The sequence below is a fragment of the Pristiophorus japonicus genome, chromosome 11 (genome assembly GCF_044704955.1).
Source record: "Pristiophorus japonicus isolate sPriJap1 chromosome 11, sPriJap1.hap1, whole genome shotgun sequence".
Taxonomy (NCBI): Eukaryota; Metazoa; Chordata; class Chondrichthyes; family Pristiophoridae; genus Pristiophorus; species Pristiophorus japonicus.
In genome coordinates this window covers 11,125,660-11,141,801 of record NC_091987.1, presented here as the reverse complement: position 1 = coordinate 11,141,801, position 16,142 = coordinate 11,125,660, and the positions used below count along the sequence as shown (strand labels likewise).

At 47.7% G+C, this 16,142-nt stretch overlaps 1 protein-coding gene across 1 annotated transcript in view; it reads right to left on the bottom strand.

Moving 5' to 3' along the window:
* Nucleotides 1-16,142, bottom strand: part of LOC139275964 (neural cell adhesion molecule 2-like) — a 540,891-nt gene that overhangs the window by 420,002 nt on the left and 104,747 nt on the right. The window contains exon 5 of the mRNA XM_070893225.1: nt 4,478-4,623. Coding sequence (XP_070749326.1) covers nt 4,478-4,623 — 146 coding nt within the window. The remainder of the gene's footprint in view (nt 1-4,477; nt 4,624-16,142) is intronic.

Below are 16,142 nucleotides of genomic sequence, written 5' to 3'. Positions count from 1 at the left end.
AAATTGGTATTAAGTGATATTAAAGCATCTTATGGGCATCTTTCTATTAAACCTTGCAAGCCACGTCTGTGTTTGTGTCGGAGATAATGCTGAAGTCAGATGCTTGAGGATAATGAAATCGAGACTTGCCTCAAGTATTGTGATTTTCCTTACATTTGCCTGATTTGGGCCCATCGTCGTTAATTACCTGCACTCTGTATCGTCCCTGTATAAACATAGAAACATAGAAACATAGAAAATAGGTGCAGGAGCAGGCCATTCAGCCCTTCTAGCCTGCACCGTCATTCAATGAGTTCATGGCTGAACATGAAACTTCAGTACCCACTTCCTGCTTTCTCACCATAACCCTTGATCCCCCGAGTAGTAAGGACTTCATCTAACTCCCTTTTGAATATAAATAAATACTCTTGTCCTTAATGGATTTTTCTTGCTCCAAGCGAATTTTAAAATAAAATGCACCAGGCAGGCAGCAGAGATTATACATTTCTGAGTGGTAAACAATTCGATCTCTACTTGCTGGTAAACAACAGGGACATACATTTGTCCCTTAAATTGCTGGTTAAACTGCAGAATTGCTTCCAAGGACGTCAAGGCCTTGCAGGGGGCACAGAGGACATTTATGTGGAGAGACTGGAGAAGCTGGGATTGTTCTCCATTAGAGCAGAGAAGGTGAGGGGGGAGATTTAATAGAGGTCTTTAAAATTAGGAGGAGTTTTGATGGAGTAGATAGAGAGAACTTGTCCCGAGCCTGGAAGGTTGATAACCAGAGGGCACAAATTTAAGATAACTGGCAAAAGAATCAGTGAGTTGTTGTGATTGGGAACGCGCTGCCTGAAAGGGCGGTGGAAACAGATTCAATAGTAACTTTCAAAAGGGAATTGGATAAATACTTGAAGGGGAAAAATTACTGGGCGATGGGGAAAGAGCAGGGGAGTGGGACTAATTGGATCGTTCTACCAAAAAGCCGGCACAACCATGATGGGTCGAATGGCCTCCTTCTGTGCTGTGTACCTCAATACAGATCGAATAAAGGACCTGCTGTCTGATTCTACTTCTTACATCCAGTTTATAATTTTAAACTTATAAACATTGGATTTGAGCCTCTGCCCACAGTTTGTCTGCATCAGTCAGGATATATACTTCAACAGGAAAAAAGTGCAGGACTGTGGGGAAAGAGATGGGGTGAGTGGGACGAATTAGACAGCTCTCTCAAAGAGCCGGCATAGGCACGATGGGCCGAACGGCCTCCCTCTGTTGTATGATTTTATGAACAAGCGTACACTACACCATCCCATGCTCCAGGTCTTGAGGCAGGAGGCAGCATCGATGCCAGCCCGTATGCGCAAGACTGGCGCAGTTATTGAAAACTTCCAAACACAATCTCAAAATAACAGGCATAAAGGGGTTGAAACTCAGTTTCTGCCGCCACCCGTTACCGCGCGCGAGAGGCGGCTCATGGGCGGCAAAGGCCGACCTTCGACGGTGAGCGGCGTCCACGCCTGCGCAGAACTTCAGTCGGTTCTTTGGCAGAGGCGCCAAGAGGCAACGCTGTGCCGGCTAACGCCACCCGCGTGGTGATATCATCCAGCGTGCAATGCCTCCTTGGTGCCTCTCTCGCGGTATTTAGTTTGAACGTCAGCCTTCCCGGCAGGGGGATCATACAGCTTGGAAAAAGTGGTGAGTGAACAGCGGAAATCAGGCAGAATCGGCCAGAGAACAAAGTACGTTTTTGCTTTCTTTATTTCTTCATTTGTTTCATTAGTTGTAGCAATGTGTGTGTGTGCGTCGGAGAAGTTTGAAGGTTTTTTTTTTCTTCCCTTCTCTTCCCGTTTCCCAGCGAGCATGGTGGCAGCCTCCCGATGGGGAATTCAGTCGGCCTCCTGAGCTCCCGCCCGAGGGCGATTGTGCAACGCCACCTTTTAGCGCTGCTCTCTCATCTTTGGGCGTTAAAAACTGAATTTGGCAATTTTGGACCCTGCACCTAACGGTTGGTGGTAAAACCAGCATTTGGGCGGTGATACCGTCTCAAAAATGGCAGGACCGAACTTTGGGTCTAAAGCTTACACAATTCTGGCTGGATTCGAAGTCGTTGGTTGGCCTATCAAGCCAAAAAAATTTGGGAAAAGAGAAAGACGGAAATAAAGTGCCTCGTGAATCCTCCCAGAGTTGTTTGCTCTTCCTTGCTTGTCCTATGTTGCTAGCATTTGAGGAAGGGCTTCCTTGTGGTGACAGTATTGTACTATAAACACAGTGTTTATCATCCTGACATAAATACACCCTCTATATTGTCTAGCTGTAAGTTCTTTATACAACAAAAAACATATGATAGAAAGAGATAGCAAAAGCAATCAAAAAAACGTTTAGCTCAAGGAGAGCTGCAATTCAAAGCCGAGGCAGCGGTGTTTCAATGGTATCAGACCACATCTGGAGAACTGCGTTCAGCAAAGATATATTGGTCTTGGAGAGAGTGCAATGCAGATTCACCAGATACCAGGGCTTAAAGGGTTTAAATAATGAAGACAGGTTGCATAGACTGGCCTCGCATTCCCTTGAGTTTAGAAGGTTGCCCAAAGTCCGGCAGCCCGTGTCCTAACTCGCACCAAGTCCCGCTCCCCCATCACCCCTGTGCTCGCTGACCTGTATTGGCTTCTGGTGAAGCAATGGCTCGATTTCAAATGTTTCTCATCCTTGTTTTCAAATCCCTCCATGGCCTCGCCCCTCCCCATCTCTGTAATCACCTCCAGCCCCAACCCCCCCCACCCCCCCGAGATATCTGCGCGCCTCCAATTCTGCCGTCCTGAGCATCCCTGATTATAATCACTCAACCATCGGCGGCCGTGCCTTCCGCTGCCTGGGCCCTAAGCTCTGGAACTCCCTCCCTAAAGCTCTCCACCTCTCTACCCAGACCAGAGGCCTCTTGGGGAGGTTGTGGAGAGATCGGAAGGTGGAGCGGAGGGGGTGGGGGGGGTTGTCCGATTGTGGAGGGTTGGTGAGGCAGGTACATTGGATCCAGTGGAAGTAGAAAGACACTCACTTCCTGGATCCAGCAGTCCTCATCTCACTTTAGCTGGGGGGGTTCCCCGAGGTACGGGAAGCCCACCCACCTACAGTTACATTTAAAATGGTGATTCAAAATAAGGCACAAAGTCTCAGTGTGATATTTAAAGTGCCAACCCACCTCCTGGGAATGGGTTGGTCAAAAGCGCCCCCCACCCCCGCCATCCCGCCTCCGTTAAAATCGGGTTGGAGGCGGCTTGGGGGTTCCACACAGCAAGCTCTCACGACTAATGGTGTGATAATAACCAGATAATCTGTTTTAGCGATGTTGATTGAGGGATAAATATTGGAGATGAGTGGGGTTGGATTTGGATTTCTCACACTTTAACCTTTCGCCTGACCCAAAGCGGCTCGTTCTTTGGGGTTAAAATTCCTCCCCCCCCCCCTCCTCTCCGCCATTGTTACAAGCTAACTGCCAGTCAGCTGCCAATTCAAAACAAAATATTGTCGTTTAATTCAGAGTGAATTCCCGAGAAGAGAGACGCTCCAACTGCCCTGCCAAGGCCACCATAGTCAACGTGAGTGAAGAGGAGAGACTGGATTCCTTCCTATAATAAGAGCCAGCACAGCTCTCTGCAGGGGAACGATTCCCAGCAGAAATAAGAACATATGAAATAGGAGCAGGAGTAGGCCATACGGCCCCTCGATCCTGCTCCGCCATTCAATAAGGTCAGGGCTGATCCGAACATGGGCTCAGCTCCACTTCCCCATCTGCTCCCCATAACTCCTTAACTCCTGATCATTTAAGAAACTATTTTTGTCTTAAATATATTCAATATCCCAGCTTCCACAGCTCTCTGAGGCAGCGAATTCCACAGATTTACAACACTCTGAGAGAAGAAATTCCTCCTCATCTCAGTTTTAAATGGGCAGCCTCTTATTCTAAGATTATACCCCCTAGTTCTAGCCTCCCTGATTAGTGCAAACATCCTCTCTGCATCCACCTTGTCAAGCCCCCTCATAATCTTATATGTTTCGATAAGATCACCTGAATTCCAGTGAGTAGAGGCCCAACCTATTCAACCTTTGCTCATAAGTCAAACTCCTCATCTCCGGAATCAACCGAGTGAACCTTCTCTGAACTGCCTCCAAAGCAAGTATATCCTTTCGGAAATATGGAAACCAAAACTGCACGCAATATTCCAGGTGTGGCCTCACTATTACCCTGCACAACTGTAGCAAGACTTCCCTGCTTTTATACTCCATCCCATTTGTAATAAAGGCCCAAGATTCCATTGGCCTTCCTGATCACTTGCTGTACCTGCACACTAACCTTTTGTGTTTCATGCACAATGATTGAGAACAGAAGTTTTTTCGGGGGATCGGGGTGAGGCGGGGGGCGGGGGGTGGTGAAAAACTGAAGAGAGAATAAGAGAAGAAAAATTGATTACATCTCATACATCAGCTGCACCCTTCTTACCTTTTCTCCTTCGAGAAAACTGCTTCCGTTGCCGACCCTGCTCCAGAAGATTGCTGGTGTTGGGTCTCCATCTGCATCACAGGTGATTACCACACGCCCATTCTCTGTTGCCGTCTCGTTCTTCAGCAGGGTTATGTGTGGTTGAACTGCAAGCGCACAAGAACGAGGTACAATTAGTTCCTTTCCGTCACTACAGAGGTCCACTCTGATGCAACGCTGTCTACTTTCCCGATAACAACAGCAGTAACAGGGGGTGGCAGGTGCTGTTTTGTCTTGTTTTTCCTACCAGTGCTGACACGAGAGCAGCTGATAAGGAGTGCGAGAGTAGGAGACGGAGGCCCAGAGACCAGCCCAACCAGCTGCAGACAAAGATAGAGGGGTGCGAAATCGAGAGGTGATGTCACAGCCAAGCTGGTAAGTGGTTGGCTGTTTGACTGGTAAGTATAACTCTCTTTTAGACTGACTTTTAGATTGGTTTAATTGGCAGCGAACTACTAAGTAGCTGTTTGGTGTTTAAGTAAATTTTAGTCAGTCAATTAATTTAAGGGTTAAGTCATGGCAGGAGAGCTCGGACCCGTGTCATGCTCCTCCTGTGCTATGTGGGAAATCAGCGACACTTGACTACTATGTGTGCAGGAAGTGTGTCCAGCTGCAGCTCCTGACAGACCGCATGACGGCACTGGAGCTGCGGATGGACTCACTCTGGAGCACGCGTGATGCTGAGAATGTTGTGGATAGCACATTTAGTGAGTTGGTCACACCGCAGGTAAGGGTTAGAACAGATGTTGAATGGGTGACCAAGAGACAAGGCAAGAGCAGGAAGGTAGTGCAGGAGTCCCCTGCGGTCATCTCCCTCCAAAACAGATATACCATTTTGAATACTGTTGGGGGAGACGACTTACTAGGGGAAGGCACCAGCAGCCAGGTTCATGGCACCATGGGTGGCTCTGCTGCACACAAAGGCGGGAAAAAGAGTGGGAGAGCTATAGTGATAGGGGACTCTCTATTGTAAGTGGAATAGATAGGAGTTTCTGCGGTCACAACCGAGATTCCAGGATGGTATGTTGCCTCCCTGGTGCAAGGGTCAAGGATGTCTCAGAGCGGCTGCAGAGCCTTCTGGAGAGGGAGGGTGAACAGCCAGTTGTCGTGGTACATGTAGGTACCAACGATATAGGGAAGAAGCGGGAAGAGGTCCTACAAGCTGAATTTAGGGATCTCGGAGTTAAACTGCCCAAGGAATCAGTTGAGACAATCTCATTGAATGTATTCAAATCACAGAGAGATAGATTTTTAACCAATAAGGGAATTATAGGTTAGAGGAGGGGGTGGGTAAGTGGAGCTGAGTCCACGGCCAGATCAGGCATGATCTTGTTGAATGGCGGAGCAGGCTCGAGGGGCTAGATGGCCTACTCCTGTTCCTAATTCTTATGTTCCGATGTTCTTATTAAAAAGTCGGACCTCAAAGATAGTAATCTCTGGATTGCTACCAGTGCCATGTGCTAATCAGAGTAGAGGGAGCAGGATAGTTAGAATAAATACTTGGCTTGAGCAGTGGTGCAAGAGGGAGGGATTCAAATTCCTGGGACATTGGAACCAGTTCTGGGGGAAGTGGGACCTGTACAAAAGGGACGGTCTGCACTTGGGCAGGACTGCAACTGATGTCCGAGGGGTAACATTTGCCAATGCAGTTCAGATGTGTTTAAACTAATATGGCAGGGGGATGGGAACCTATGCAGTGACACAGGGTGAAGTAATATGGAGTCAGAAACAGATGGTAGAAAGGTAAAAAGCAATAATGGAAGGCCGAGTAAACAAAGGCAAGAAACAAAAAGGGCCACACGACATCATAATTCTAAAAGGACAAAGGGTGTTAAAAAAACAAGCCTGAAGGCTTTGTGACTTAATGCAAGGAGTATCCGTAATAAGGTGGATGAATTAACTGTGCAAATAGATGTTAATATGATGTGATTGGGATTACAGAGACATGGCTCCAGGATGATCAGGGCTGGGAACTCAACATCCAGGGGTATTCAACATTCAGGAAGGATAGAATAAAAGGAAAAGGAGGTGGGGTAGCATTGCTGGTTAAAGAGGAGATTAATGCAATAGTTAGGAAGGACATTAGCTTGGATGATGTGGAATCTATATGGGTAGAGCTGCAGAACACCAAAGGGCAAAAAACGTCAGTGGGAGTTGTATACAAAACTCCAAACAGTAGTAGTGATGTCGGGGAGGGCATCAAACAGGAAATTAGGGGTGCATGCAGTAAAGGTGCAGCAGTGATCATGAGTGACTTTAACAAACATATAGATTGGGCTAACCAAACTGGAAGCAATATGGTGGAGGAGGATTTCCTGGAGTGCATAAGGGATGGTTTTCGAGACCAATATGTCGATGAACCAACTAGGGGGGAGGCCATTTTAGACTGGTTAATGAGAGAGGATTAATTAGCAATCTCGTTGTGCGAGGCCCCTTGAGGAAGAGTGACGATAATATGATGGAATTCTACATTAGGATGGAGAATGAAACAGTTAATTCAGAGACCATGGTCCAGAACTTAAAGAAGGGTAACATTGAAGATATGAGGTGTGAATTGGCTAGGATAGATTGGCAAATGATACTTAAGGGGTTGACAGTGGATGGGCAATGGCAGACATTGAGAGACCGCATGGATGAACTACAACAATTGTACAGCCCTGTCTGGCGTAAAAATAAAAAAGGGAAGGTGGCTCAACCGTGGCTATCAAGGGAAATCAGGGATAGTATTAAAGCCAAGGAAGTGGCATACAAATTGGCCAGAAATAGCAGCGAACCCGGGGACTGGGAGAAATTTAGAACTCAGCAGAGGAGGACAAAGGGTTTGATTAGGGCAGGGAAAATAGAGTACGAGAGGAAGCTTGCAGTGTATATTAAGACGGACTGCAAAAGCTTCTATAGATATGTAAAGAGAAAAAGATTAGTAAAGACAAACGTAGGTCCCCTGCAGTCAGAATCAGGAGAAGTCATAACGGGGAACAAATAAAGGGCAGACCAATTGAACAAGTACTTTGGTTCGGTTTTCACTAAGGAGAACACAAACAACCTTCCGGATATAAAAGAGGTCAGAGGGTCTATTAAGAAAGAGGAACTGAGGGAAATCCTTATTAGTCGGGAAATTGTGTTGGGGAAATTGATGGGATTGCAGGCCGATAAATCCCCAGGGCCTGATGAACTGCATCCCAGAGTACTTAAGGAGGTGGCCTTGGAAATAGCGGATGCTTTGACAGTCATTTTCCAACATTCCATAGACTCTGGATCAGTTCCTATGGAGTGGAGGGTAGCCAATGTAACCCCACTTTTTAAAAAAGGAAGGAGAGAGAAAACAGGGAATTATAGACTGGTCAGCCTGACATCGGTAGTGGGTAAAATGATGGAATCAATTATTAAGGATGTCATCGCAGTGCATTTGGAAAGAGGTGACATGATAGGTCCAAGTCAGCATGGATTTGTGAAATGGAAACCATGCTTGACAAATCTTCTGTAATTTTTTGAGGATGTTTCCAGTAGAGTGGGCAAGGGAGAACCAGTTGATGTGGTGTATTTGAACTTTCAGAAGGCTTTCGACAAGGTCCCACACAAGAGATTAATGTGCAAAGTTAAAGCACATGGGATTGGGGGTAGTGTGCTGACATAGATTGAGAACTGGTTGTCAGACAGGAAGCAAAGAGTAGGAGTAAATGGGTACTTTTCAGAATGTCAGGCAGTGACTAGTGGGGTACCCCAAGGTTCTGTGCTGGGGCCCCAGCTGTTTACATTGTACATTAATGATTTAGACGAGGGGATTAGATGTAGTATCTCCAAATTTGCGGATGACACTACGTTGGGTGGCAGTGTGAGCTGCGAGGAGGATGCTATGAGGCTGCAGAGTGACTTGGATAGGTTAGGTGAGTGGGCAAATGCATGGCAGATGAAGTATAATGTGGATAAATGTGAGGTTATCCACTTTGGTGATAAAAACAGAGAGACAGACTATTATCTGAATGGTGACAGATTAGGAAAAGGGTAGGTGCAACGAGATCTGGGTGTCATGGTACATCAGTCATTGAAGGTTGGCATGCAGGTACAGCAGGTGGTTAAGAAAGCAAATGGCATGTTGGCCTTCATAGCAAGGGGATTTGAGTACAGGGACAGGGAGGTGTTGCTACCGTTGTACAGGGCCTTGGTGAGGCCACACCTGGAGTATTGTGTACAGTTTTGGTCTCCTAACTTGAGGAAGGACATTCTTGCTATTGAGGGAGTGCAGCGAAGGTTCACCAGACTGATTCCCGGGATGGCAGAACTGACATATCAAGAAAGACTGGATCAACTGGGCTTGTATTCACTGGAGTTCAGAAGAATGAGAGGGGACCTCATAGAAACGTTTAAAATTCTGACTGGTTTAGAGAGGTTAGATGCAGGAAGAATGTTCCCAATGTTGGGGAAGTCCAGAACCAGAGGTCACAGTCTAAGGATAAGGGGTAAGCCATTTAGGACCGAGATGAGGAGAAACTTCTTCACCTAGAGAGTGGTGAACCTGTGGAATTCTCTACCGCAGAAAGTTGTTGAGGCCAATTCACTAAATATATTCAAAAAGGAGTTAGATGTAGTCCTTACTATGAGGGGGATCAAGGGGTATGGCGAGAAAGCAGGAATGGGGTACTGAAGTTGCATGTTCAGCCATGAACTCATTGAATGGCGGTGCAGGCTCGAAGGGCCGAATGGCCTACTCCTGCACCTATTTTCTATATAGCGTCTTCAACATAGTAAAACGTCCCAAGGTGCTTCACAGGAATGTTATAAGACAAAACATTTTTTTGACTCCAAGCCGCATGAGAAGAAACGCTTGGTCAAAGAGGTAGGTTTTAAGAAGCGTCTTGAAGGAGGAAAGAGAGGTAGAGAGGCGGAAAGGTTTAGGGAGGTAGTTCCAGAGCTTAGGGCCCAGGTAGCTGTAGGCACGGCCACCAATGGTTGAGCGGTTATAATCAGGGATGCTCAAGGCAGCAGAATTTGAGAAGCGCAGACATCTCGGGGGGGGTGTGAGGCTGATGGGAGATTACAGAGATAGGGAGGGGCGAAGCCATGGAGGGATTTGTAAACAAGGATGATAACGAGCATACGCTCATTGCCCTGATCGGTAAGGCGGGTAGGGAGTTGGTGGATGTTATAACCAGTATCACTGCACCTCATACTTTGTGAGAAACAGCGCTAAGATAGGTTATAATCTCCTCCCACTCTCCGATTCTGCAGAGAGTCTCGGGATACGGGGATCGAGAGGGAAAGTAGAGTTGAGGTCGAAGATCAGCCATGATCCTATTGAATGGTGGAGCAGGTTCGAGGGCCCAGATGGCCTACTCCTGCTCTTATTTCTTGTATTCATATGCTATAAATAGTGTCATTCTTTGTAACATAAATTATTACTGTCCTTTCCTTTATTAATTGACAATTAACAAATATTTTGCTATGTTAACCATGGGCGACATGCCATTTTGAATGCAATGGGGACCAATTTCAAAATGCATAAGCAATTAAGTCACGAGAAAAGAAAGACTTGCATTTCTATAACGCCTTTCATGGCCTCAGGATGTCCCAAAAGCGGTTTACAGTCAATGAAGTACTTTTGGAGTGTAGTCACTGTTGTAATGTGGCAAGCTCCCACACACAGCCACATGTGAATCTGTTTTTAATGATGCTGATTGAGGGATAATTACTGAGGAGAACTCCCCTGCTCTTCTTCGAATTCGCGTCGTGGGTTCTTTTACTTCCAGCTGGCCTCTGGCCGCCTTCACTGCTCACACAGAGGGACACACCATCCTCACGGAGAACACGCTCAGCGCCATCAATCGCCACTCAAAGGATTTGTTTCCTGGGTGGAACAACTGCCTAAAATGGCCGTCGCTTATGCTCACATAACAGCAGTTGGTGACCCTCAACACAATTCCGTGCATGTAAGACACATTGGGACATACGTTTGGTATATGTTGATGAGTTGTGATGAATTAAGGTGGGAGGAGGCTACTAAATACTGGCATAGACATGTTGGGCCAAATGGCCTGTTTCTGTGCTGTAACATGCTATGTAGTTTGAGATAGGTTATCGTAAAACACACGGTTTTCGTTTAACTCACTGCCGTGGATTTGAGAAAAGAAAAAAAAGACTTGGATTTATACAGCATCTTACACGACCACCGGACGTCTCAAAGTGCTTTACAGACAATGAAGTACATTTGGAGTGTTGTCACTGTTGAAATGTGGAAAATGTGGCAGCCAACTTGCGCACAGCAAGCTCCCACACACAGCAATGTGATAATGACCAGATAAACTGTTTTTGTCTATGTTGTTTGAGGGATGAATATTGGCCCAGGCACCAGAGATAACTCACCTGCTCTTCTTCGAAATATTGCCATGGGATCTTTTACGTCCACCTGAGAGAGCAGACATGGCCTCGGTTTAACGCCAGATCCGACAGTGGAGTGCTCCCTCAGTACAGGGCACTGGAGTGCCAGCCTAGATTTATGTGCTCAGGTCTCAGAAGTAGGATTTGAACACACAACCTTCAGACTCAAAGGTGAGTGTGCTACCCACTGAGCCCCAGCTGCCACTAGCCAGGATTCAAGACAGGTTATCTTCCTAATGCAGAAGACACATTCACTAACACTGCAGCATCACTGAACATTAACAATTCAACAAGCTGGTTGACTGGTTTGTACATGATTAGCTCGCAATTAAACAGCAAACAATACCCGGGTGCAAAACAATGAATACAACATTGGAGTGTCAGACTAGATTTTTTATGTGCTTAAGTGCCTGGAGTGGGACTTGAACATAGAAGCATAGAAAATAAGTAGGAGTAGGCTATTCGGCCCTTCGAGCCTGCACCACCATTCAATAAGATCATGGCTGATCATTCCCTCAGTACCCCTTTCCTGCTTTCTCTCCCCTTGATCCCCTTAGCCGTAAGGGCCATATCTAACTCCCTCTTGAATATAACCAGTGAACTGGCATCAACAACTCTCTGCGGCAGGGAATTCCACAGTTAACAACTCTCTGAGTGAAGAGGTTTCTCCTCATCTCAGTCCTAAATGGCCTACCCCTTATCCTAAGACTGTGTCCTCTGGTTCTGGAGTTCCCAAACATCGGGAACATTCTACCCGCATCTAACCTGTCCCGTCCCGTCAGAATCTCACATGTTTCTATGAGATCCCCTCTCATCCATCTAAACTCCAATGTATAAAGGTCCAGTTGATCCAGTCTCTCCTCATATGTCAGTGCTGCCATCCCGAGAATCAGTCTGGTGAACCTTCGCTGCACTCCCTCAATAGCAAGAATGTCCTTCCTCAGATTATGAGACCAAAACTGAACACAATATTCCAGGTGAGGCCTCACCAAGGCCCTGTACAACTGCAGTAAGACCTCCCTGCTCCTATACTCAAATCCCCTAGCTATGAAGGCCAACATACCATTTGCCTTCTTCACCGCCTGCTGTACCTGTATGGCAACTTTCAATGACTGATGAACCATAACACCCAAGTCTCGGTGCACCTCCCTTTTTCCTAATCTGCCACCATTCAGATAATATTCTACCTTCGCGTTTTTTCCCCCAAAGTGGATAACCTCACATTCATCCACATTATACTGCATCTGCCATGCATTTGCCCACTCACCTAACCGGTCCAAGTTACCCTGCAGCCTCCTAGCGTTCCCCTCAGAGCTCACACCACCACCCAGTTTAGTGTCATCTGCAAACTTGGAGATATTACACTCAATTCCTTCATCCAAATCATTGATGTATATTGTAAATAGATGGGGTCCCAGCACTGAGCCCTGTGGCACTCCACTAGTCACTGACTGCCATTCTGAAAAGAACCCGTTTATCCCGACTCTCTGCTCCCTGTCTGCCAATCAGTTTTCTATCCACGTCAGTATATTACCCCCAATACCATATGCTTTGATTTTGCACACCAATCTCTTGTGTGAGACCTTGTCAAAAGTCTTTTGAAAGTCCAAATACACCACATCCACTGGTTCTCCCTTGTCCACTCTACTAGTTACATCCTCAAAAAATTCCAGAAGATTTGTCAAGCATGATTTCCCCTTCATAAATCCATGCTGACTTGGACCGATCCTGTCACTGCTTTCCAAATGCACTGCTATTTCATCCTTAATAATTGATTCCAACATTTTCCCCACTACTGATGTTAGGCTAACCGGTTTATAATTACCCGCTTTCTCTCTCCCTCCCTTTTTAAAAAGTGGTGTTACATTAACAACCCTCCACTCCATAGGAACTGATCCAGAGTCGATAGACTGTTGGAAAATGATCACCAATGCATCCACTATTTCTAGGGTCACTTCCTTAAGTACTCTGTGATGCAGACTATCAGGCCCCGGGGATTTATCGGCCTTCAATCCCATCAATTTCACGAACATAATTTCCCGCCTAATAAGGATATCCTTCAGTTTCTCCTTCTCACTAGACCCTCGGTCCCCTAGTACTTCCGGAAGGTTATTTGTGTCTTCCTTCGTGAAGACAGGACCAAAGTATTTGTTCAATTGGTCTGCCATTTCTTTGTTCCCCATTATAAATTCACCTGAATCCAACTGCAAGGGACCTATGTTTGTCTTCAAAATCTTTTTCTCTTCACATATCTATAGAAGCTTTTGCAGTTAGTTTTAATGTTCCCTGCAAGCTTACTCTCATACTCTATTTTTCCCCTCCTAATTAAACTCTTTTTCCTCCTCTGCTGAATTCTAAATTTCTCCCATTCCTCAGGTTTGCTGCTTTTTCTGGCCAATTTATATGCCTCTCCCTTGGATTTAACACTATCCTTAATTTCCCTTCTTAACCACGGTTGAACTACCTTCCCCGTTTTACTTTTACCCCAGACAGGGATGTACAATTGCTGAAGTTCATCCGTGTGATCGTTAAATGTTTGCCATTGCCTATCAACTGTCAACCCTTTAAGTATCAGTTGTCAATCTATTCCAGCCAATTCACTCCTCAAACCATTAAAGTTACCTTTCGTTAAGTTCAGGACCCTCTTTTATGAATTAACTGTGTCACTCTCCATCTTAATAAAGAATTCTACCATGTTATGGTCACTCTTCCCCAAGGGGCCTCGCACAATAAGATTGCTAATTAGTCCTTTCTCATTACACATCACCCAGTCTAGGATGGCCAGCCCTCTAGTTGGTTCCTCGATATATTGGTCGAGAAAACCATCCCTAATACACTCCAGGAAATCCTCCTCCACCGCATTGCTACCTGTTTGGTTAGCCCAATCATATGTCGATTAAAGTCGCCCATGATAACTGCTGTACCTTTATTGCATGCATCCCTAATTTCTTGATTGATGTTGTCCCCAACCTCACTACTACTGTTTCGTGGTCTGTGCACAACTCCTACTAGCGTTTTCTGCCCCTTGGTATTCCGTAGCTCCACCCGATTCCACATCATCCAAGCTAATGTCCTTTCTTACTATTGCATTAATTTCCTCTTTAACCAGCAATGCCACCCCGCCTCCTTTTTCTTTCTGTCTATCCTTCCTAAATGCTGAATACCCCTGGATGTTGAGTTCCCAGCCTTGGTCACCCTGGAGCAATGTCTCCATGATGCCAATTACACCATACCCGTTAACTGCTATCTGCGCAGTTAATTCGTCCACCTTATTCCGAATACTCCTCGCATTGAGGCACAGAGCCTTCAGGCTTGACTTTCTAACACACTTTGCCCCTTTAGAATTTTGGTGTAATGTTGTGCTTTTTGTTTTCTGCCTTAGGTTTCTCTGCCCTCCACTTTTACTTTTCTTCTTTCTATCTTTTGCTTCTACCCCGATTCTACTTCCCTCTGTCTTCCTGCATAGGTTCCCATCCCCCTGCCATATTAGTTTAACTCCTCCCCATCAGCACCAGCAAAGAGTCCCCCTAGGACATTGATTCCGGTGCTGTCCAGGTGCAGACCGTTCGGTTTGTACTGGTCCCACCTCCCCCAGAACCGGTTCCAATGTCCCAGGAATTTGAATCCCTCCCTTGTGCACCACTCCTCAAGCCACGTATTGATCTGAGCTATCCTGCGATTCCTACTCTGACGAGCATGTGGCACTGGTAGCAATCCTGAGATTACTACTTTTGAGGTCCTACTTTTAATTTAGCTCCTAACTCCCTAAACCCACAACCTGCTGACTCAGAAGGGAGTGTGCTACCCACTGAGCCACAGCTGACACTACATCAGTCAAAGCTGTGTGTCCCACCATGGAACATGGCCTGTGCTCTGAATGTCCTATGCGCTGAGAGGTCAGCACTCTGAGGGTCCTGTGCTCTCAGGGTCTAGCGCTCTCAGTGTCCCAAGCGCTATGGGTCTGGTGCTCTCACTGTCTCGCGCTCTGAAGGTCCCACCCTCTGAGGGTCCTATGCTCTGAGGGGTCTTCGCTCGTCCAGCGCTCTCAAGGTCCCGCGCTCTCAGTGTACAGCGCTCTCAGGGTCCCGTGCTCTCAGGGTCCCGTGCTCTCAGGGCCCTGTGCTCTCAGGATCCTGCGCACTCAGGGTCCTGCGCTCTCAGAGTCCCACGCTCTGAGAGTCCCGTGCTCTGAGGGGTCCTGTGCTGAGCGTCCCGCGCTCTCAGGGTCCCGCGCTCTCAGGGTCCTGAGGTCTGAGGGTCCCGTGCTCAAAATTCCATGCTCTCCAGGTCCTGCGCACTCAGGGTCCCATGCTCTCAGGATCCTGTGCTCTGAGGGTCTCGCGCTCTGAGGGTCCCGCGCTCTGAGGGTCCCGCGCTCTGAGGGTCCCGCGCTCTGAGGGTCCTGCGCTGTATGGTCCTGTGCTCTCAGTCCTGCGCTCTTAGGGTCCCATGCTCTGAGGGTCCCGTGCTCTGAGGGGTCCTGTGCTGAGTGTCCCACGCTCTCAGGGTCCCACGCTCTCATGGTCCCGCGCTTTCAGGGTCCTGCTCTCTGAGGCTTCTGCGCTCTCAGGTACCCGTGCTCTCAGGGTCCTGAACTCTGAGGGTCCTGTGCCCTCACTCCTGTGCTCTCCGGGTCCTGAGCTCTCAGGGTCTCGGGCTCTCACGGTCCTGCGCTCTGAGGGTCCCGCATTCTCAGGGTCCTGCGCTCTGAGGGTCCTGCGCTCTGAGGGTCCTATGCTGATGGTCCCGCGCTCTCAGGGTCCCGCCCTCTCAAGGTCCCGCGCTCTCAGGGTCCCGCGTTCTGAGGGTCCAGCGCTCTGAGGGTCCAGTGCTCTCAGTGTCCCGCACACTCAGGGTCCCGCGATCTCAGGGTCCCGCGCTTTCAGGGTCCTGCACTCTGAGGCTCTTGCGCTCTAAAGTCCCATGCTCTCAGGTTCCTGAGCTCTGAGGGTCCCGTGCTCTCACTCCCATGCTCTCCGGGTCCTGCGCTCTGAGGATCCCGTGCTCTGAGGGTCCCGCGCTCTGAGGGACCTGCGTTCTCAGGGTCCTGCATTCTCAGGGTCCTGCGCTCAGAGGGTCCCGCGTTCTCAGGGTCCCGCAGTCTCAGGATCCCACGCTCTGAGGGTCCATCGCTCTGAGGGTCCCGCGCTCTGAGGGTCCTGTGCTCTCAGTCCTGCGCTCTCAGGTTCCGCGCTCTGAGTGTCCTGTGCTCTAAAGGTCTTGTGCTGAGCGTCCCACGCTCTCAGGATCCTGT